Source organism: Heterocephalus glaber, unplaced genomic scaffold (genome assembly GCF_053883595.1).
Source record: "Heterocephalus glaber isolate CG9 unplaced genomic scaffold, H.glaber_assembly_v1.0 deba00001442, whole genome shotgun sequence".
In the NCBI taxonomy this organism is placed as follows: Eukaryota; Metazoa; Chordata; class Mammalia; order Rodentia; family Bathyergidae; genus Heterocephalus; species Heterocephalus glaber.
In genome coordinates, this window is record NW_028258296.1 from 11,886,839 (window position 1) to 11,911,488 (window position 24,650).

Here is a 24,650-nt window from a genome sequence, read left to right on the forward strand (position 1 = left end):
TTCTTCTTTTGATGCTTAGGATTGGACCCAGGGTTTTGCTCAAGCTAAGGAGTTTTTCTAGTACTATGCTACATTCCACCCCTATTTTTTATTACTGTACCTAATACATTGAATTAGGTTTCGTAAGAGTAATGTCTAGTAATGTCTAGCTGGAGACTGCTGTAATTCACTTAGCAAGTTAGATAACCATTCTCTTTTTATTAATAACTGAGAAAAACTTTAATTTCAGTGTTGAAAACATTAAAAAATAAACTTTATATAATGGTTAAGTCACCTATCCTTCTACCATAATGTGTTGAAGAAAGCAATTTTGAGCTAGCATATGACCATTAAAATTTTTATTTTGAAATTAAAACTTCTTTCAGAATGTTAACTTCACTACTATCCAGAGGAAATACTTCAATGAAACAAAAGGATTAGAGTACATTGAACAGCTGTGCATAGCAGAATTCAGCACTGTCCTATTGGAAGTTCAATCCAAGTAAGCTCCATCTTGAGGAAAGTAATGAATCATCCAGTGGGAATTCCATAAGGGCAGGGACTTTCACCTGCTTTGTCCCCTGCTATATTTCTTTTTTTCTTTTGGTGCTAGGGATCAAACTCAGGACCTTGCGCTTGTGAGGCAGGCGCAGCACCACTAAGCTAAATCCCTGGCCCTGTTCTATGCTGTATTTCTACCATCTTGGCTTGTAATGTATACTCAGTAATTATTGAAATACTAAAATAGTTAACTAAATTGTATATAAAGCATATATTCATAATTTAATTCACGCAGAATGGCCCAAATTGGGCATAATCTATTGTCCTAATGATTATGTTCACTGCACTTTTGAGTGAAATGCTCAACTACCCACATAATACAGGAAATATGAGGCTCATGAGTGAAACACAGTTACTGTGTTTCTGTTACTTTTTACCTTTACTTCTAAAAATTCACCTTGAGACAGGGAAGATACTTTGGGAACAGATATGTCTTACAGTATGTTAGATAGATACTTTCTTTGAGGCTGGTTGGCCCACTTGTTTACTCAGTTAATCACAATGGCTGCTCTTAGAAAGAGTGTAACATACTTTCTCGTACACTGGGACCTCCTGAGGCTGTCATGATGATCACTTCTTGGCCTTTTGGCTAAGATCAAGTGTAATGTCATGCTGTCATGATATTATCTGAATGGTAGGACAAAAATGGACACAAATTACAATTGGATGTTTTCTTCTAACAAGTGATTTTTGGGAGTCTAATAACCCTTAAAGTGACAGACTTCAAAAAATTATGTATTTGTTTCAGTTTTTTAGATTAGAGGTTATTTACCTAGTTTTCAAAATAAGGTTCATTCACTGTTCATTTTCACTTTGAATTTAAACAATGCTATGCAAATGTTTTAATTGTCCTAATATTAAGGTGAAATAAGTATTACTTTTTATAGCAATATTTTTTTTTAATCCTGAAGACACAGTATTGTATCATTGATCACCTTACAGGTATTACTGCCTTGCAGCTCTTGCAGCTTTGTTAAAATATGTTGAGTTTATTCAGAATTCAGTTTATGCACCAAAATCGCTGAAGATTTGTTTCCAGGGTAGTGAGCAGACAGCCATGATAGATTCAGCATCAGCCCAAAACCTTGAATTGTTAATTAATAATCAAGACAGTAGGTAAGATCATTTAATATTATTCCAATAGAATATATCAGTATATTTTATGTCATATTTTTCTATGAAGTTTAAGTTATTTAAATGGTTTGATGACAAAATATTGAATAAACATTTTTAATCTTTTTAAAATCATTGTACATTATTGCTGAACTACTCAGATGTTTCACCAAAGTCAGGTTTTAAAAAGATTTTTGTATTAACTCAATTCAAAACTAGATAAAGGGGATGAACAGACATTTCTCCAAAGAAGGTAAACAAATGGCCAACAAGTACATGAAAAGATGCTCAACATCTCTAGTCATTAGGGAAATAAAAATCAAAACCACAGTAAGATACCACTTCACACCCATTAGGATATGGGTTAAATTACTCTATTAGTGATTTTCTGTGTTATCCTTCCTATGTTGCTACCACATAGGAAGTCAGTGATCAACCTTGGTAATTATTACAAAGTGTTTCATGTTCAGTTTTACCTTGTCAGGTTTCATATTTCATCACTGTTTGTCACTGTCAAATGCTGCTTGAGTGCATGCTATATATCAGGGATACAGAGACTTGAAAGATTATCTCACTTCTGGGTGCTCATTGATAGCTGAAAAGGAGAGATTTTGAAGCATTTTAGAGACTCAAGTCAAAGAATTTTAGGCTAAAAGACAGATATCCTACTGAACTACCGGAATAGTTCAAATGCTTCTATGATCTTGTCACCTCTTAACAGCTATTAATTTCTATATCAAGTGGCAGGCCTGTGTATGCTACTCACTTCCTTTGTTCCTGCAGAAACAAAGACCACAAATAAGAGAAGAAACTGTGCATGTGATGAGAAACTCCCAGCCAGTTGGTTTAATTAGTTCCTAAAAATATAAATTGCTATAACCCAAATCTGGTAATCCGATGACTAAAACTTGAGAGTTCTTCGCCTCACATTCAGCCCATCCAAAAATTTTCTTGACTGAACCTTCAGAATCTATTCCAAATTTTAATCTCTTCTCACTATTTCTAGTGCTAACACCTTAAGTCAAGCCCCTGTCATCTTTAACCTGGACTTGAGCCTCCTAATTTGTCTTCTTACTCTCCTACAGTTATTCTCAACATAGCAACCAACGTATATTTTTAATCCAGAAATCAGGTCTTGTAACTCTACTACATAAAACCTTCTTGTGGTTCTCCTTACATTTAGAATAGAGCCCAGACTCTTCACTATGACCTACAGGGTACCTATGTCCTAGTCCTTATCAAATTCTTCATTCACCTCTCTCCATTTTTACCCTTCCCTCTTCCCTGCAAAGTTCTGTGAACTTTGATTTTTCTAGATCGGGAGCCAGACTTCCTAGGCTTTAATTTCTGCTCTTCTACTTGCTTGGAAATCCTGGACAAGTTATTAATTTTCTTGTGGTTTAGTTTTTTCACCTGTAAAATGTGGCTAACAGTAGCATCTACCTCATACCATCCCTGTTAAAATTAAACACGTCAATCCATAGGAAGTCTTCAAATCAATTCCTGATACATACTAAAGTTACATGTATGTTGTCCTCATGATCATCATTGCCCATCTCATCATCATCTTTGCATCTTTGCACCGCTTCCTTTTTTGAGGTCCTAAGTCAGCTATCAAATATCCAAGGGAAATCTTTTCCAATTTAGCTAAAGCAATCCTCCTGATCATTCTCTGAGTATTCCTTATTTTTAGCTGTTCTTTTATTATTTTCTTTCTTTATATGATTATGTATTTATTATGTATCTCCCCTTACTCTTTGTCTTGTCTCCAGGCATGGCTATGATAAAAATAATTGGCAGTCACTAGCCTGTAAAGCCTGTGAAGATAGGAATCTTGTCTGTCTTGTTTGCTCAGGGCATAAAATACTCTTTTAATGAACCAGCTATTTCACATGCATCATAATTGTCTCATAAATAGTCCAGTGAAATAAATTTTTAATAGTAGCTCATTTCTTTATAAGGATCATTTAGAAGTGATGAAACTGTCTTTTGCTTATAGTTCTCCTGTAATTTCTTCAGTTAGAACAAAATTATTAGATCAAATGCTTATTTTATCAATGTAAAAGTCCTTGCCTTTAAGGATATATCATTGACATTTTGCTATTATTGGTTGGATGCTATGGACTAGAAAATGGGTTTTTTTTAGTCTGAATATTATAACTGATCTTTGGGAAAAAGTCACTAAGTGCAAGGAGATATTCTTGATCCTTTTAGTCATAATGTGCTTCATAGACTGACACCAGGGAGTATTCAAAATGTAGATTCTCAGGTGTTATCCCAGACCTAGAGAATTAGAATTCCCATGTAATTTGCATGCAAAATAAGGTTTGAGAATTACTAATGTAATTATAGAATTATTTAATTATGAAGTTAAAATGCAATTGTCTTGGATTTTTTTGGTATACTTAATGAAATTCCTCAACTTGTGTTTTCAAAGGAATAATCACACTCTCTTTGGTGTTCTAAATTATACTAAGACTCCCGGAGGGAGTAGAAGACTTCGTTCTAATATATTAGAGCCACTAGTTGATACTGAAACCATTAACATGAGATTAGATTGTGTTCAAGAACTACTTCAAGATGAGGGACTCTTTTTTGGCCTGAAATCAGGTAAATGAATATCACCTAACTTTGTAAATACAGATTATTTTAAAGTGCAATTCATTTAGCCGAGTCATTTTTTGTGTTTCTAAAAGGCAGATTAAAGGCAGATTATACATTTTTACTGGGAATCTATTTTCCTGAAATTTTCCCCCTGAATCCTGTAGTAAATAATTTCAGTGGCATGTTTTATATTTTGGTACCCTGGATGGTATTCTTTTCCTTTTATCCATGGATTATTTTAATAGACATTAAAAATTATTTTTTCTCCATGGTGATACTCAAAGAAGGGATGCTTTGTCAAGACTGTAATGATCAACAGATGGGGGTTATTAGTTTCTTAGGGCTTCTGTAAGAAGTACTATATATTCTGTGGTTTAAAACAAATTTTTCATCTCACAATTCTGAAAGCTCGAAGCTGAAAGCAAGGTGTTGATAGGGCCATTTCCCCTCTAAAGCTTGTTTGGAAGAATCTTTCCTCTGCCTAACATCTGTTGGTGACTGTCAGTCTGGGCATTAGCTTGCAGCTCCAGCATGCCAGGCTCACCACTGTTGTCACATGCTGTTCTCCTTGTACAGTATGTCTTCACATTGCCTTCTTAAAAGGAAATCAGCCATATTGGATGAAGACACGCCCTATGGCCTCATCTTAACTTGATTATATCTACAGAAACCCAGGTTCCAGTTAAATCACATGCACAGGTACAAGGAGTTAGGACTTCAGCATTTCTTTTGGGGGACATAGTTCAACTCATAACATGGAATGAAAGTGTAGTCCTTGGATTGCAGCTGTCTCTTCACTGGCACGATGGTGCGCTTTTCCTCTTAAATCTGTAGGTGGAAAGATATTTCATATGCACAGCTGCTAGTCAGCTGGCTGCTAGTTAGCAGCTTGGTCTCACTTCCATAGCTCCACTCTGCTGACTGCCCCATCTTGAATTTTGGGAGGCTAAACTGAGGTAGCACATGAAAATCTGGAAGAGATTTACATATAGCCTGAGTAAATTTTTCTCAATTCAATTCCTATTCCATGTGAGATAAAGAAGACCATTACAACAAGTAGTAGCTGTTCTATTTTATTATTCAGGGTAATATTTTATATAATCTATAATTTCACCTGTATCATAAAGTTTAAATGCTCATATATTTTCTGTTTGTTTCAGTTATATCAAAATTCCTCGATACAGAACAGCTTCTTTCTGTTTTAGTCCAAATTCCAAAGCAAGACACGGTATGCTTACATATGCATTATGTTACTGTTATACCCATATGATATAACTTAATATAATAATGGGGAAATATCAAAATGTCTTGGAACAAAGAGTACTTCATTATTGATATCTAGAACATTTTCATTTCTTTTAAAGGAAACTTTAAAAAATGTATTATCCTATGTCATGGTACAATAAAAGGCTTCTTAGATGGTCGAGAAATTAGCCTATTTTTGTTGATCACATATTTAAAGAATTATACATAATTTTCAAAGATCTTAGAGTATAATAACATTTACCTAATAAATTACTAAATAAAAATTACATAAGACCCAGCCAGGTATGAAGGCACAAGCCTGTAATCCCAGTTTCTGTGAGGTCAAGGAGGGTAAAAAGTTCAAGCCCAGCCTGGGCAGCCTAGCAACTTAATGAGACCATGTCTCAAAATAAGAAATAAAAAGGGATAGGGATTTATCTTTGTATGGAGGCCCTGCTTTCATTTGGTGGTGCAGACCCCCTACCACCACCAAAAAAAGTTAGATCCAGAGTACATTCTTAAAAGTGATCATCATATGAAGTTCCATTAGCCTTCAAATATGCTTAACATTTAAGAATGAAGCTCTGTTGTCTACGGCCATACCACCCTGAACAGGACTGATCTTGTCTGATCTCAGAAGCTAGGCAGGATTGGGCCTGATTAGTACTCGAATGAAAAAATGAAGCAATATCATCTCTCAGTAATATTCAAACATAAGTAATGTTTAAAGACAAAAGAGGCAACAGTTTCATTCTTCCTCTTAAGGTGAACCAAAGAGTATTTACTTTAATGAATACATGTATATTTTTGTCCATATGCTTAAGGGAAGAAGATGTTTCAGATGTCAATAAAATTTCATTTAAAATTTTATTTAAAATTTCATTTTTTTTTGTAAATCCATTGAAGCCTAATTTGTATTTGGGGAGCCTTTCCATATTGTAAAGAAAATTGACTCTGAAGTTTCATTTTAATGAAGTACCCGTAGGTGGAAAATATGTTAGCTGTTGGACAGGCACAGCACTGGAAGTTAAAACACTTTATAATTCATTATACACAAGTGGGAGCTAATCTGAAATAACTAATGTGTAGAATAAAATTAGCTGACTTTATAAACTGAGTTTGGAAGTATTGCCTGCTCTTCAATTTTCTGGTAGTTTATGTAGAACCAATATGTATTCCTTAAATTTTTGATACAATTCACCAATGAAGTCATTAGAACTTGTAATATTTTGGTAGGAAGGTGTATAACTAAAAGTTAACTTTTGAATTAGATATGGTGCTCTTCAGGTTGTTTCCTTGTAAGTTGTGTTTTTTAGAGAATTTGTCATTCCACTCAGTTTTTCAAAGTTACTGGAATAAAATTGCTCACACATCCTCCTCATTATACTTTTTATATCAGCAAAATTTTCAGAGATGTACTCTCTCGTTCTTGGTATTGATAATTTGAATACTCTCTCTTCTGATCCATCTGACTAGGGGTTTCAACTTTATTGCTCTTCTCAAAGAACTAGCTTTTGAGCTCAATGATTTCTGTACTTTTTTTTTCTTGTGCTGTTTCATTGATTTTGGTTTTATCAGTTTTATCTCCATCCGTCTGCTTACCTGTGCTTCATTTTTATTTTTATTCAAGGCTCTAAAGGTAGAAGATGAGTCATTGATTTGAGGTCTTTTTATTTTCTAATATATTTAGTACTACAAATATTTTCATGAATAAAACATTAGCTATGTTTCACAATATTGGTATTTTGGTTTTTTTCTCATTCAGAAAAATTCAAAAAACTTTTGACATTCCAATTTGTATCGCTTCTTTAATATATGGGTCCTTTAGAAGTTTGTTGTTTATTTCTAATGTGTGGGGACTCTCCAGTACTTTCTGTTATTGATGTCTAATTTACTTCCCTGGTGGACAAAGGACAAGAGTTTTGTAATACAGATCCTTTTAACTTTATTGGCACTGTTTCTATTGCCCCAAATAGTCTATCTTAGTTAATGTTCCATTTGAACTTGAAAAGAATGTGTATTTTGCTGACCTTGGCTGGAGTGTTCCGTAAATGTCAGTTAGTTCAAATTGATTGATAGTGTTTAAATTTCTTGTACCCATATTGGTTTTTTGTCTATTTGTTTTACTAGTTACTGAGAGAAGGATGTTGAAATCTACAGCCGTAACTGTGGATTTGTCTGTATTTTCCTTGCAGTTCCATCTATACATTTATCTAATGTACTTCAAAGCTCTTTTTATTAGGCACATTAACATTTAAGATAACTATGTTCTCTTAATGAATTTTAACTTTTATCATTATGAAATGACCTTCTTTATCTCTAGTAATGTTCGCTGCTCTAGAAATCTTCTGTGCGCACTACTAATACAGCTGCAGAGGCTTCCTTTTGATTAGTGTTAGCATAGTATACCTTGCCATCCTTTTGCTTTTAACATATTTGTGTCTTTAAAGTGAGTTTCTTATAGGCAACATGAGGTATGAACAAAAAATACAGTGAAAGATTAAATCCTTAAAAATTTATTACATATTTCCTTTAGTCTCCTTCAAAATACTCCCCCTTGTTTCAGACACACTCATTTAGCTCTTCTTGTGACCTTCTGAAGCAATCCTGGAAGTCTTCTTTCCCGTCTTTATTTGCACTGTCATAGCTGCATAAGTTGCCCTCCAGTAAGATGTCATCTCAACTAATTACCTACCTCTGTAATGACCCTATTTTGAAATACCTAGAACTTGATCATATGTTTGGGTGTGCATGACACAATTCAGTCTTTAAAAGTCTGTAAGTAAAGGCTATGTTTTTGTTTTACCAATGGAAAGAATTAGTAGTCATGTTATACCTGAGAGCAGTCTCTTTATTGTCATTTTATATAATGTACAGTATTATACAACCATACAGTGGCAGTTATAAGAATTAGTAATATACATGTTTTTGCATTTGACTTTCTCTGATTAAATTTTAAAAATATCAGTTTAGCCAACTAGCTCTTTGAGAAATATCTGATTAGCTAGATAGCTCCTGTAATCAGTTTGACCACTAGGTTTCAGAAAAGTTCTCTGGTCTAGGTTGAAGGAATTCTATAAGCTGAGACTCTGGAATAGTATTTTCTTGTCCAGAAAAAAACACTGTCTATTACTAGCCTGATGGGGTTTTTAAGGCTCAATGTTGCTTCCCATTTTTTAAATTAAAGCAAACTTTGGTTTTTGAAAAATAAGTCAGAGTTGTAAATCTTTTCCTAACTGGCATGTCTGTCCTTTGTGGAAGCATTTTATTACACTTTTAAGATGCAATTTACTTTTAAGAAAATGTAATCAGTATATTGAACTTCATACATGATTGATTCATGACTTTCAGTATTTTATGTACTTTTCTCACTTTTTTGAACTCTGGAAATATATTTTAATAACTCTTTTCTTGTATCTATCTTAATTAAACATAATGTATATATTAAAGTAGTTCAAACTTGTGCTGGTTAAATTGAATAATTTTCTAAAGCTGGTGAATGAATTAAAAGCTCTATTAGCTGAATTATATGATTAGTTTAAACTTCTGAGTGGACAAATGTTCTTGAAATTTTCCAGTATGAAATGTTTTACTTAAGACAAGTTCTTATACTTTATTCTTAAGGATATTGATTTTTATAAAATGTATCTTTCCTGATCATAAATATTTACTGAGAATAAACCTTAAATTTCTTAATACAAATAAATGTCTTTTCTTCCTGTGCAATATCTATAACCTTAGAATTTAATATACTGCACTAAGAATATCTGTTTTCCATTATAAACATCTAAAATACTACCTCTAACATTTGAAAACTCTGATATTAAACTTATTGTTTTACTCAGGATTCTTTGCTTTATTTTGAATGATTTTCATTTTTTGAAAAATTATTTTAGACTTCTCAACACAGTATATTTATTACATGGCCCTTTTACTCAAGAAATTTTTTTCTTGTTTTGTTTTTTGTTTTTTGAGACAAGGTCTCACTATGTAGTTCAGGCTGGCTTTGAACTCAATATGTAGCCCAGGCTGGCCTTGAATTCATGGCAATCCTACTGCCTCAGCCTCCTGAGTTCTGAGATTGCCAGTATGTACTACCGTGTCTAGCTTCAAGCAATTTATTTTACCAAAAATTTTGGTAAATGCTAGAGATACAGTAGGAAGTAAGGCTCTGCTTATAATTCCCTAGAAGAACTTATAATTCAGTGTGAGATTTAGGTGAAAAAAAAAAGCAATTATAGCATAGTGGTATCAAAGACTGTAAGGGACCTGAGACTACTCTATTTGTAACCTAACAAGTTAGGGTGCCACAGTTTCATAGGTGCTGACAGAAGACACAAGAGTCCTGGGTCAGACAGAAAAAACTTCAGTATCCCAATAGTCAGTAACCAGAGAATCAGCATTTTCTTGCACTGGCTCTCTAAGCTCCATTTCTCACAGGGCTGTGTGAAGAGGGCCAGGTGACTTCCTGTTACAAGGCAGAATCACTGAGGTGGGGAGCCTGCTTTATAATGGGCAGTAAGTATGACTTCTTGCTCTTGCAGCTTTATCTTTCAAGATTTTAAGCAAACCTACCGTCTGCTGTAGAAGGAGACACTAGTGTCTTTCAAAGCTATGCATCCTTGGAAATACTGTCTAAACCAAAGGTAATCAGTGCCTCTACTCACAAGATGGGTGAAAATGCAAAAAACAGTGGAGAATTGTCTCCCATTTCTCCATGGAGACTCTCTCCCTTCTTGGCTTTGCAGAAGCAAATGATAAAGAGGCTCTGAAGGTTTTCTATTGCTTTCTAACAAATAACCACAAGCGTGACTACTTAAAACAGCCCATGCTTATTATTTCGTGATTTCTGTGGACCAGGAGTCTGTGCCCATCTTTGCTTAGTCCTTTCCTCCGTGTTTCAAGATTTGCAATCTGAGTGTCTCCCCCACTGCCTTAGTTTTACTCCATATTTTTGTTAACAAGAGTTACTTGGAGCCTCACAAAATTTCTTGCTAATCTCAAGACTGTATTCCCTACTACCTTAAATTTTAATATTTGTGTGAACTATTGTTTAATTGAACCAATATTTGCTTTTGAAGTGTCAGAATGCTCTCCCAACCTTGCCCCTCTTCACGTGAGTCACCACAAGAAGCCCAGTACCCCCAAATTACTCATCTTACTCATCACTTCCTAAAATTCACTATCATTGACTGATACATTCAGTGAGCCCTCAAGAGTGCTCAGTAGCTCTGTATTTTCTTGTCTGTTTGATTTTCCACGAGCTTAGGAATCATTTCAAGCCACTTCTGTCTCCTTCACCTTTCAGCACCTCTCTGGCCGTGACTGCCATGTGTTCAGCCAGGCTTGTTTCTCTCTCTCCTGAGAGTGTGACTATATTTTGAGCAGTGGAATATAAGGAAAAATACTAAACAGCACCAGAGTCCTTACTCATAAAGAATTTGCATCTTCTTTTTGGATGCAAAGGATCCAGCAGAGAAATGGTGAAACCACAGATAGAAGGAACCCGAGCCTCTGAATGACACTGGACTGTGTGTGAATAAGAAGTAAGGGTTGTTGTATTAAGCCTCTGAGATTGGGGGAGGTCATGTTATGAGATGGCGTTACTCTGATACTCATTTCAACCCTCACCCCAATTGTAGCTGTTGAGGATCTTGCCCCCTACTTCCCGGGGGAAAGTGAAGCAATCATCGACAACTTCCACTTGCTCTCCCAGCTGCATTTATCCCACTGACTTGTATATACCACCTCTCTCATGACTGTGGATAAACTATCCATCCACCATCTGGGCTAAGGCCAAATCTTTTACTTTATATACTAGGCTCCTTGTCTTCTTGCCTCTTTTTCTTGGCAGCACTTCAGAATTTTCCTCACCTTGCACTGTTAATGTTCACCTTTTTTTTTTAATCAGCATGAAACATAGCATTGTTACTTAATTAAAAGGTAAAATTATTTGCTCAGTTTTATTTCTCTCTGCTTGCCTTCTATTTTTGTTTCTCTTTATCCCAAACTTCCTTGGAAAGATCTTCAATAATTGATGTCTCTAATGACTCCTTTTATCTCTTAATGCATTCTAATCGGGTCTTCAGCCCACCACTCCACGAACACTGCCATTAATGATGTCATGCCTGCCAAAGAGCACCATATGGCCAAATCCAGGGGCTCAACAGATGAACAAACTCTTTTCCTTGAAATATTCTCTTCCTTTGCTTCCAGATGAGTACCTCTTCTTGTTTTCTTCCTCCCTCTCTGTTCCTTATCAGTTTTAGACTTTTTTAAAGTAATGTTATGAGTCTAGTTGTTAATCTGTATGTATGATAATTAATTTTATAAAGACTTACAAGATAAATACATGAATCTGATGCTGGCAGAAAAGGGAGAATGGAGGGGAAGAGAAAAAAAGAGAATTGAAATGTGTTATGTGCATGTACTAATTCCCCACAATGACTGCAATCATTATGTACTTCAAACATGTGCTAATAAAAATTAAAAAAGAAATAATGTAGATACAGAAAACTACGCAAGACAAAAATAGAGTGTTCACTGATTTGTCATTAAGTAAACAACATTTAACAATTACTGAGGTAAAGAAACTGTTACTGCCAGTACCTCAAAAATTCTCCATTTGCTCCTCCTTCTCATTTGTTATTCTCTTCCTCCCTGTTTTTAGTATCTCTCTTTTGTTTTTATTTGTAATATAGTTTTTCCTGTTCTTTCAGAAGCTTCATGTATAATAAATCATTCTGCATGTATTTTTTATCTGGCTTCTAGTCAACATTGTATTTATGAGATTTAATCATGTTGTTGCATGTAGCTGTTCATTTATTTCCATTGCCATTTAATATTCCACTGTATGAGTATTCATTAACTATTGCTGCATTTTTGAATTGTTGACAGTTCTGGCAATTTAAATAATACTGTTAAAAATCTTGTTGGGGGCTGGGGATTTAGCTCAGTGGTTCCACCGCCTGCCTCGAAAGCGCAAGGTCACGAGTTCGATCTCTGGTTCCAAAAAAGAAAATCTTGTGGGGCTGGGAGTCTAGCTCAGTGGTATAGTGCTTGTTGAGCATGTGCAAGTCTCTAATTTTGATCCCCTGCACTGTAAAAAAAAATGCCTGCCTCTGACATAATTATGTGTACATATTTATTGGGCATATAGTTAGAAGAGAAATTTCTGGATAGTAGCTATGTATATCTTCAACTTTAGTAGATCGTGCAAACTACTATATTTTTCAAAATGATTTTATCAATGTACCCTCCCAACAGCACTGTATGAGAATTCCTACTAATCTTCCCCAAAACCTGATATGATCCCTTTTAAAATTATAGCCATAGTGTTCAGTAGACAGTGACCTTTCACTTTGTTTTTTCTTTCTAGTGGGTTACTGGCGATAGAACCCAAAGCTTTCACATTGAACTACATCCCCAGATCTTTTTAAAAAAACTTTTATTTTGAAACTAGGTCTCGCTAAGTTACCCAGGCTGGGTTTTAACTTCTCCTCCTTCTACCTCAGCCTTCCAGAGTTCTGGGATTACAGTGTGTGGTGCCACTGCTGGCTTCACTGTGATTTGAATTTGCAAGTTTCTGTTAATGAGGTTTACATATGACCCCTTTGTTGGTTTTGTGTTACAGATATCTTCTCCCACTTTGTAATTAGTTTTTGCATTAAATATCATCGAGCAGGTCTGTTGGTGTGCCACCCACATCTCTCTGGTGCCCGAGGACTTTCTCTGTCCCCAGGAGAGTCTCCAGTGGTTGTTGTGGTCTACTTAAAAGTCTTTACTTATCCCAGTGTCTTGATTTTGATTTATGTTGATGACGAATGAGGACATGGAGCAGCTAATGGCACTGAAAAGGTTTTCTAATTTATATGCCGCTAGAGGAGAGGGCACACCAGGCACACCAGGAGAGGGCCCACTAGGGTCAGGCAGGAGGCAGAAGGAACAGGGGGCAGGCACAGGCAAAGCCTTCATTACTGAAGTACCACAAAGTTGTTAGCTAAGATTTTTCCCTATCAAGCAGGAACTGAAACATGTGTTGAGGTTTGTAGGGTTTATAATACGATTTCTGTGCACCCCAAAAAGCAAGACTGAAGGGGAGATGAAAACAATTTTGGCTTAACAGTTTGGCCATGTGATTGATCGATGCCAAATCATCCATTACAAAAATCTGCAAAAGTTAGAACACTCAAGGCTATGAAGATAGTCTTCTCTTTTTTTTTGGTACCGGGGATCGAACTCCGGTCCTTGCACTTGCGCAGCAGGCGGCGAAACCACTGAGCTAAATCCCCAGCCCTGAAGATAGTCTTCTTTGTTGTATTCCAGAGGTTTTATTGTTTTACTTTTTGCAATTTAGATCTAATTTTTTGTGTGTAGGGTGAGGAAAGGGCCATGTTTTTTCTTTCTCATACTGATTTGTAATTATAATTCGTAATTTCCTTTTATGTAAAAGTCCTTTTGCCACTGTGCTGTAGTCATAAATCAAGTGATTGTACTTGGCCTTGTTTCTAGAGTATTTGTTCTGTTTCATTGGTCTCTCTGTCTGTCCTATGCCACTAGTACAATTTCTTAATTACTAAAATTTTATTATGAGTTGATTTCAGTAGAATTAGTCCTTCCACCTTGTTCTTCTTCAAGGCTGTATTGGTTGTTTTTTGTATTATTCCTCTTTGGCAATAGTGAAGATAGGCTGTTTTACATTGGGTGAATTTTAGTTATTTTAATCTTCTACTTTCGGAGACGCATTATAAGAACATATGGAATTATAGCTTTGGAGGCTGACATTGTTTGTTAATGATATTTCTTCAAAATCAGGCTATATAATCACAGTAAACTCTTTTTACCAATGAACTAGGCCTATTATGGCGGGTCAGTGAATTCTAATCATTCTCTAGGCTGGCATCCTAGCTAGGCTGGTATATAAAAATATACACAGTATGTAAGAGGAGGTTCAAGAGGAAAACCTATTCTTGTAATAAATATTTATGGTATCCACATTTCGATTATTTTCTTAACAGGTTAATGCAGCTGAATCAAAGATAACAAATTTAATATACCTAAAACATACCTTGGAACTTGTGGCTCCTTTAAAGGTAATTTATATGTGTATATATTATACAAAATATGTTAGGCATTTAAAAATTTTTTTGTGTAGAAAAAAATTTGAGCTTAGAGAAAGTTGCAGGAATAGTGCGATTTCCCTATTTTTCTCTTTATGCATGTATCGTATGCACATTGTTATGTTTCTTATTAATTCATGTTCAATACCCAAATACTAAAGTATCTACTACAAGGTTGATCAAAAAATATGGTGAATGCTTAAAATTTTAAAAATATTTATGACACTACAGAACACATGGTCATTAATCCCTCTCAGGATATTTCCCCTTGCTCCAGACACACTTACCCATTGTTCTTGCCCCTTTCTGGAAGTCCTCTTTCATGAGTGTCTCTACAAGGTGGGATCACAAATTCAGTGATTGCTGCTGCCCATCCAATCAAAAAGCGGCTCTGAAAAAGATGACCATGTGTCCTCATCCACCTCATTCACCAGATCTGGCACCATGCAACTTCTAGATTTTTGCCAAAGTCAAAATGACTATGAAAAGTAAACCTTTTGAATCAATTCAGGACATCAAGGCAGTTATGACAGTACAAAAACACTCATGAAAAAGGACCTCCAGAATTATTTCAAGAAGTGGCAAGATGGGGAGACAAGTGTGTCCAAAAGGTAGGGGAGTATTTTAAGGGGGTTAAGGGCAATGTGTCTTTGACTGTAAAACATTTTTGTAAATTTATATATTCACCAGATTTGTTGATCACACCTCATATCCTCTACACATACACAAGGATATTCTCTTATATAACAACAAAATAATATTCCAAATCAGAATGTTTCGTCTAGATACAATACTGTTACATAGTGTATATGCCATATTCAAATTTTTTCAGATGTCTTAATAATGTTCTTTATAACATTTTTGTCAGATATGAGGTACAGTCTACCATCATGCATTGTATTTAATGTCTTTCAACTCTTTCAAATTGAAAACTTTCTCCACCTTTCATTCATAATATTGTCATTTTGAAGAAATGAGAGATCAGTGAGACAGACAACTTCTTAAACAGCTAGTAGGAATATAAATTTTATCTACCCATTGGAATATTGACAACACATCTTATGATCTTGTAATACTACATTTATAAATCTGTCTGAAAAAACTATTAAGAAATATCGACCAAGATTTATGTCCAATGATGGTAACTGCAACATTATTTATATTAGTGAGAAATTATAAGTAGAATAGATCTTCAGTAGTTAGGGGACAAGACTATTTGCTTTTCACACGGTGGAGTACTATGAATTATTAACAAATTTGCTATGAAAAGTTGCTCTTATGATGTAATAGTAAGAGGGGAGAAAAGAGACATACAGTAATGTGAAGTTTTTATTTTAGAAAAAGAAAATATTTTTAGTGTGTTTATTTTTGGAGCGATAGTAGAAGTAAGAGTGATTTATTTCCTCTGTGCTTCTGTAAACTTTCTAGTTTCTATCATTATGTGTATATGATTTTTTCTATGTAGAAGCACAAGGAAAATCTTACCATGATTGCCTCCTAATCAAATGAAAATAAGAGGAAAAAGGTCAGATTAGCTATGCTGTCTTCCCATCTTTTCTGTTTATTAGTGATCACTCATCAAAATTAAATTCCTGGGCCAGGGATTTAGCTCAGTGGTTTCACCGCCTGCCTCAAAAGCGCAAGGTCCCAAGTTTGATCCCTGGTACCAAAAAAAAAAAAAAAATAATAATAATTAAAATTAAATTCCTGCCTTTGCCATATATAAATAGAGAAATTGCTATATTTATAAATATACAAAGCACTTTTAAAGCTTAATGTATTTTTGTCCCAAATTTGGGGATTATATGTACTCTAAATGTACAACAGTAGCTATTTAAAAACCTACTACAGTATGTAGTTGAATGTTAACAATTAGTTAGGAGACAAGAAAAATACAAGTCATAATAATGAAGAGGTTGATGACACTTATTAACTATGTGCTCTGTACCTGGAAAATAAGGATACAGTCTGTCCTGACCTAGATACCCAAAATACTTTTATGTCCATAAACTGAGAAAATAAAGCAAAAAATACTTGGTAAAATATAAACTGCTACACAAATGTAAATTGCAGTGTTTGAATAATGTCATAATTTGTTATGTGTAACTATTTTTTATTTTATTCTTTAACAGACCTCTCTGAAGAACTGTAACACACCTTTATTAAAAGCTTACTATGGTTCCTTGGAAGACACAAGGTCACTGTCACTCCAAAGTTAATAAAATAGCAGATTATTCTTCTTCTTGGTCATACCTGATTTTCAAGACTTCTGCCATGTTCTATAGAACAGTTACTTGAGTTTTGGTTAAGAAGAATCTTTAAACCATTCATTAAAGTTTTAATTATACATTCATCTTATTTGTACAATAAATAGAATCACAATACATTGATTATTTGTGCTAAGAGAGAATAGCATGAAAAATCAAACTTCATGGACAATTTTAATATTTCCTTTTATAGTCACATTCCATTGAAAGGCTTGAAAATATAAAAATATATTCCTCTACTTTGATAAATCAAGGAAGTCCTAATGTAACCAAAATTAATAGATATGAATACTGAATAAATATACAGTAATAAATATTTATTAATAGATATTTATTGAGCCCCTACTACCTGTAGACACTGATTGGGGTACTGGTAGCACATAGTGAACATGATAAAGTTCCTGTCCTCACAAAGGTAATTATTTTAGTTTAACACTGTTAAATTACTAGTAATAACTTACCTTGGTTCTTCACTAGAAAGATACTGTTTTATTGATTCAAGATTTATAGCTAAAAGAGGTCACAAACTAAAGTTAATAAAATCAGATTAATTTCAAATAAAATACAAAGCAGAATAAGGGAAACGTTTAGGAAAATAGGTGTTAACCAGATTTCTGGTTGGCATAATCACTGCATTTGATTACTCTTGGCTTTGAGGTTCCTTTTGTCCTGTCTCACAGTATGTGTGAGTCTCTCTCGCCTCTACTGAGGACAAGGGCCATCTGCTATCTTTCTGTGGCTCTCCTCACCTAATGAAGCTCTGGCTACATGTTGTGTTTATTGAGTGTATGAGCACAAAGCCACAATTTTTATAACAGTTCTTTAGGGATATATTTTGTACTCACAGACAAAATCAGCATTATAATTTGGGAGATCTATATATATTAGCAGATTTTAGAATTGCTCTTGGTGGCTTCATACTATTTTTGATTAGTTCTGACTGATGAAGTAGTTTAAAACTGATACAATCACAACTTTAACATATGTAAATTAAGTATTAGTGCTTAATTGTTTCAAAATAGCTCTCAACAAAAATTTGCTATCATTAACATGAATCATATAGTATGATTCATAGTAGAAATTTAAATAGTTATTTGACTTATAATCTATAATTTTTAACTTTAATTTTAGGTTCGAAATCATACTTGAAAAGATTAAAACAGTAATTAATGACGATGTAAGGTACATGAAAGGATACCTAAACATGAGGACTCAGAAGTGCTATGCAGTGAGGTCTAACATAAATGAATTTCTTGACATAGCTAGAAGGACATATACAGAGATTGTAGACGACATAGCAGGTAATTTATTTCAGTATTGTTTTCCCTGATTTTTATAAATAAAACAAACTTTTTAGGGGATCCTGGGTGATAAGGTGCCGTACATATTTTTTTATTCCAAAATAGGAAAGCTAAACACATATTGCTGCTTAAGGAGTCTGCCTGCGCCTCCGCCTCCGCCTCCCCGACTCCCGCTTCCTTTCTCTGTCCTCCCTCCCCCTTTTTCTCTTCCTCCTCCTTCTTCCTCTTCCCTTCTCCTCTTCCTTCTTGTTCTTTTTCTTTAAAGAGTAATGTGAGAGTGTTATGATTTCTCTTCTTTTCCCCAAACTTTCTTTCATCCAACATTGTGTATAAATTATATTTAAAACATTGGCTACCAACACCGAAATATTTCAGCAGCAAGAAGTATCAGTTTTATGTGGAATAGGTGAATTTTGAGCCAGTCCAGTAATTTTAAAATTTCTGTTAGTTTGTGTTTGCAGTACATAATGATTGCGTTTATCACGGGGAATTGGTACATGTACATAACACATCTTCATTCTTTTTATGTTACCTTCCTTGCCCCCCCCCCCATCTCTTGGTCTCTTTCTCATTTACAAAAATAATTCTTTTAATAAATATTCATTGAGCTCCCACTACATGTAGGCACAAATCCGGGTACTGGGAATACATAGTGAACATGACAAAGCTCCTGTCCTCATAAAGCTAATACTATAATAGGGGAGGCAGACAATAAAAAAGGACAAACACATTCACACATGCATATATATGTATGTACATATACATACATCAATACTGATAGATTTCTATCACAGATATCATAATTTCACATGAATACAAGATATATGAAGAAAAATGTAGGTTAGAGGGATCTGAAAGTAGAGGCTCTTCCCACAGAAGATAGGAAGGCTTTAGACAGAACAGCCAAGGGAGGAATTCCACCACTAGCAGTAAATCCAGCTGAAGCAAAGGGGCACAAAGAGATTTCAAGAAATGAATGAGAAAATCTTATAGGATGGAATCAGACATTCCCTCACAGAACTAATGAGAGGTGACGAGAAATGTGGACTTGGATCCAGAATTTAGTCTTTGAAAGCTAGGAGTATGAATCCCACGCCCCCCAATAACAAGAAGAGGTGCTGAGAAGTTTTTGACTTACAGAGTGAAAGTGATCAAAAAATATATTTAATGAACTTGAATGAAGACAAGGAGACCAGTTTAAACTATTGCAAGTTAGCAACATTAACGTTATTTAGGGTAATAGCAATGTACATGAGTCAAGAAGAATGCAAAGGTTGAAGGAAAAACTAATAGAATTTAATTTTAAAGTAGATATGGACATGGTAAAGGTAAATGTAGCATTAGTGCTAAGTGATTTTTCTGCCCTAAGAATGGTAGTATCTTTGAGAAAAGCAGGAAAATCTGAAGGAATTGTTTTGAGTAATGAAGATGTAAAGTTTTTTTCAAGCAATGTTCAAATTTAATGGTCAAAATTAGAAACAAAATTTAGAATTTGCTACTGTGTGTGAAGTTGACAGAAATATTTAGGGGTTTTTTTCAGATGTTTTACTTGGTGAACCATCTATTTATTTTAAGGAATATTTTGTGTTATAAAAATATTTTATAGAAGAACTTTCTTATTATTAATTAATGATTTCAATAATTACTGTGACTTGTTTTATAAAATAGAATAACATCAAAAACAAATGTAACAGTACAAAATAGTACTCTAAAATTGTTTATTATTTTCCTTTCAGAATACCTATCAGTAGGTATGCATTTACTTTTGTGTTTTTTTTTACTTTTGTTTTGTTTTTAAGAATACTTAACCACATCTTTTGAACATTAAAAACTTAAAAAGTAGCAGTATCTTCCTATTTATGTATAAAATGTAAGAAAAAATGGAAACAGTAATTTTCTCATTAATATTCTTTTGTTTTATTTTGTTCTTTCTGGTCACTAGGAATGATATCACAGCTTGCAGACAAATATAATCTTCCTCTAAGGACAAGTTTTAGCTCTGCTCGAGGATTTTTTATCCAGATGACTACAGATTCTGCAGTGCTACCCAGTGATCAGCTTCCTTCCGAATTTATCAAGGTTCATTCTAGAGTGATTAGGAAATTATTGTTCCTGGTTCTGTGGTTATGATTGTGTGTTTTCCAGCATTCCTTGTGTTCCATATGCCAAATTTCCGAGTGTGGTGTATATTGCTTCTCTTCCTACCTCAGCTCACCATGTAACAGCTATACCAATCGAAGAGTGATTTAGAAACTTTCCTTGGAGAAAAAACAAAGCTTGCTGTTTCCTACAGTTTAGGAGCTTGGGGTGAGGAAAAAAAGTCTGAAAGGTATTTTTGATAAATTAGGAAAACAATGCACCATCTTTTAAGTGCTTCTCCAGACATATTTGCCTATTAAAGATTTTCAAAAGTCCTAGAGTACAGAAATCTGCTTGAATTTTAAAATCTAACATTTCCAAACCTTTAGGTCATGGAAATATACCTTTTCTTTTTGAGATGAGATAAGCTGGCCTTGAACTCACAGCGATCCTCCTGTCTCAGCCTCCCAAGTGCTGGGATTGTACCACCACCCCTGGCTGGAAATACTTCTTCCTGCATACATCGCATACATATTTTCCACAGTATACTAGTTTGGGAAAGTCTGACTCACTTTGATCTTTGCTTTCTTTGGTTCAAAGGGTACCTTTTCACAAAAACAGTTTAGCTTTCAGATGCGCACACACATACACACAGACAGTATTGCTAAGCAAGAAGGATCGATAAAATAATGGGTTGAATGGTGCTAGTGATTGAGTGAGATTCCGATATGGAGATCCATCATGTGTGTTACTTGGTATATAAGATGTATTGTTTGAAGATGTCTGCAACGACATTTAAAAACTTGTCAGAATACTCATGTTGGCTGGCATAGGTTAAAACATCCTGTCGTATCCTTTAAAATTATTGTCCTTATTTTTCACATATTATTTAGAACTTTATGATAGTATATCTCAAAAATTAAAATGATTAACCCAAATACCCATTTCTACTGTATAAATCACTGTTTTATTTCATATGCATGCGCACATATCTTGACACTTTTTTTGATTTCCTAACAGATTTCTAAAGTGAAAAATTCTTACAGCTTTACATCAACAGATTTAATTAAAATGAATGAAAGATGCCAAGAGTCTTTGAGAGAAATTTATCACATGACTTATATGTAAGAACATTTGAAATATTTGAATATTGAATTAAAATGGTTTAATGTGAGGAACCATAGATAAATTTTATTCGTTGACTCTGTCTGATTACAGACAATTACAGAATTATGAATATTAGGGAGGTAAGGTCTATCATTGTGATAAGGACAAATGTGCCTCACAGAAGCTTCAGGGCAAATCTAATTGCAAAAAAAGAAATACCATTGTAAGTTATGCTCCTCTAATATGCACTTCACCATGATGTAGAACTTGGGCTTCCTTCAGTTTATTCTTTTCCTGTGGTGTGTAAGCCCTCAACTTCTCATACGCTCGCATCTCTATAGCAACATCATACTGGGGACAGTTCTTTTACTGTTCACAAAAGAGTAACAATATAGTTAGAAGAATAGAATATTTAGAATTGATGGCTCAGATAACAAAGAGAAAGTTTGGCATTTCAAAACAGGTTCAAGTCATGAACCACAGACATTATAATATGGTAAGTTTTGGGTACATATTTATCCTTAGAGGGGAAAATTACCTAATATCACAGTATAACCTTACCACATAAAGATTTCAGTATTCATATTATTCAGATAGTGTGTGTGAGAAACAGAAAGAGACACACAGATAAAGGATATGTATTGAAGCTAACATTTGTAAAAACAAAATTATTAACAGATTAGATCTGTCCAAATAGAGTAAGTACTTGATTCAACCTATATAAAATATTTTTATTAATAAGGGATTTTTCTGAATATTTATAAAAGCAGTCATTTCAAGAACATGGTGCTAATACACCAGAAGGTGGATTCTTTGTCACTGAGTAGCTGTGACGTTGAGCAAAAGCTTCAATTTCCTCAAGTCTGAAATGAGACGATTGAACAATAGACTTGACTTGTACAACTTAACCATGAATATTATTTTACCTCAGGAAAAGAGTTTAATATTGTTTTGTAATTATGGTATGTTATTTTTTAAAAGCATTACATGCTTTACCCAACATGTACTTTCAGGGTTGTGTGCAAACTGCTTAGTGAGATATATGAACACATTCACTGCTTATACAAACTCTCTGACACCGTGTCCATGCTGGATATGCTGCTGTCATTTGCTCATGCCTGCACTCTGTCTGACTATGGTAAGGCACTTTCTTTGGAACAAAGATGTTGCATACTGCAATGTATATTCCATTCAAATAATTTGATATAACAGCTATGAATATTTTACATACTTTACTTAAAATGTAGTCTTTTGCCTATGGCCTAGAATACACAAAATAAAGAGTAAAATTGCCCTTAAAATTTATTTTAACATTCAAAAAATTACTAAAAAATTGACAAATGAAAAAGAAAAACACTGCAAGAAATTTTAAAGGTTTTTCAAAGAAGACTGCAAAGCTGTCTTCTTGGTGAGAATGGCACTGATCCAAATTTATAAAGTTCACATCTGAATACTCACAGGAACAATGTAACAAATCCCAATACAGTGATACCTCAGTGTCTGAATGGCTCCAAGCTTGAACTTTCCACTCTTCGAACAGCAAAGTTCAAAAACAATCTGCTCAGTGTTGAACTCCTCAACAGTTGAACCAAAACCTGTATGGGGCCAGGCATGGTGGCACATGCCTGTAATCCTAGCACTTGGGAGGCTGAGGCGGGAGGATCACTGCACATTCGAGGCCAGCCTGGGCTACATAGTGAGTTCAAGGCCAGCCTGAACTACACAATGAAACCCTGTCTCAGAAAACCAAATACATACATATATACGTACGTATGTACCTATATGGGCCAAAAGTGAGTCATGTGTCACGTCTCATCACGGACACAAAGGGGTGATGTTTCAGTTTGAATGCCACTCTTGCCCAGACAACATAGTGCAGTGATGGTGAACCTTTTAGAGAAGGAGTGCCAAACTGCAACCCCAAGCCCACCTATTTATCACAAAGTCCCAACACTGCAATTAAACCTGAATACTGAGGTTTTAGTTTCGGAAAAAAAAAACACCACTCTACATTAACATCTTTTGTCTTAAAACCATAGTAACATGATGCATGCCATAGGTTTGCCACCGATATAGTGCTTGTGTAGTTTTGGGGCCTCAGAACCAATTAGTTGATTTTCCATTATTTCTTATGGGAAAAGCATGTTCAGTTCTTGAACTTTTCAGTGTTTAAACATGAATTTGAAATGAATGGAGTTCAACAATGGAGGTATTCACTGTAGAGAGAAATGAGTGTCCACAGTCAGAATTCTCCTCCACTGACTCTTTAGATGTGCGAATACTAAAATCAGGAATGTGTCATTTACTTCTGTATCCTAAGTATATCCACAGGCCTTGAATACAAATGTTAAGTAATTTTTCAATGTTGAAGAGTACTTTAATCAAGTTAGCCCCTTGAAATTTCTTATCCAACTTATAATTAATAACCATATTTTAACATGCAAATTTATAGCCCTAGTATGTGATTGTGCCTGAATAATTGTAGACTTAATAACATTAAAAACACTAAACTCTCTAATTAAAATCAGAAATACCATTTGCAAATTATTATGTTAATTTATTTTTGTAAGACATCTTACAAAGATTTTTTTCACATTTCCATATTTCTTATGGAAATATTAACTTTTCCCACTGGCATTTTATAGACTGAAATCTCTGAATCTTTTTATCTCTTTGGGGTAAAATCATTACCTTAAGGATCAGCTATTCTAGTAGTAGTTTTCTTAACTATTAAGAGATGGAATTGTTCCATTTTAGTTTGAAAGGGATCATACTTAAATTCCAAAATTATAATGAATGTTTGAAAAGCTCTTTATATTTTTTCCAAACATCTTTACTTTTATATTGAATGTTTTCAAGTTTATCCATGAATTTGATTTAGAGGTATGTAGCATTTTAGTTTTCACTTGTTTTTCCACCCTCTTCCTTCTGCCTGTACCTCAGATGGTGTCCATAAAGACCTGATCATTCTTTGTTTCTATAAATTAGCAGATCTTTTGAGTTTGATTTTCTCTGTCATCTGAAATTTCTTTTTACACAAAGTTTTCCCAGGCAATAGGACAAAAAATTATGTTTATATTTGGTTTTGTCCTATATTTAAGCCTCATTCTAAAAGCTAAGCATGCCAAATGTAAAATAATGTTTAAGGTAGGGTAAGCAAATATTTGTTTCTGGAGTAATCATTTGTTATTTTAAAAATAAATCAATGATTATTTGGCTCTTTTTAATCTATACAAATTGGAAATTTTTGTATGCTGTTTTGGATCCCAAGACAG

General features: G+C 34.3%; 1 protein-coding gene and 1 pseudogene across 7 annotated transcripts in view; both read left to right on the top strand.

Moving 5' to 3' along the window:
- The window catches only part of Msh4 (mutS homolog 4), a 69,973-nt gene that overhangs the window by 24,396 nt on the left and 20,927 nt on the right, over positions 1 to 24,650 (top strand). For 6 of the 7 annotated variants that reach the window (XR_015451930.1, XM_021255516.2, XM_004841428.3 and 3 more), the window contains exons 5-14: positions 366 to 481; positions 1,483 to 1,656; positions 4,091 to 4,263; positions 5,418 to 5,485; positions 14,520 to 14,594; positions 16,754 to 16,818; positions 18,020 to 18,189; positions 20,132 to 20,268; positions 21,289 to 21,392; positions 22,389 to 22,513. Coding sequence is in view for 6 of the 7 variants with exons in the window: in XM_021255516.2 (XP_021111175.2) it covers positions 366 to 481; positions 1,483 to 1,656; positions 4,091 to 4,263; positions 5,418 to 5,485; positions 14,520 to 14,594; positions 16,754 to 16,818; positions 18,020 to 18,189; positions 20,132 to 20,268; positions 21,289 to 21,392; positions 22,389 to 22,513 (1,207 nt within the window). In the remaining variant the exon portion in view is untranslated. The remainder of the gene's footprint in view (positions 1 to 365; positions 482 to 1,482; positions 1,657 to 4,090; positions 4,264 to 5,417; positions 5,486 to 14,519; positions 14,595 to 16,753; positions 16,819 to 18,019; positions 18,190 to 20,131; positions 20,269 to 21,288; positions 21,393 to 22,388; positions 22,514 to 24,650) is intronic. The other variant, XM_021255523.2, reaches the window with a different exon arrangement.
- On the top strand, positions 1,110 to 1,265 carry LOC147827599 (U2 spliceosomal RNA; annotated as a pseudogene).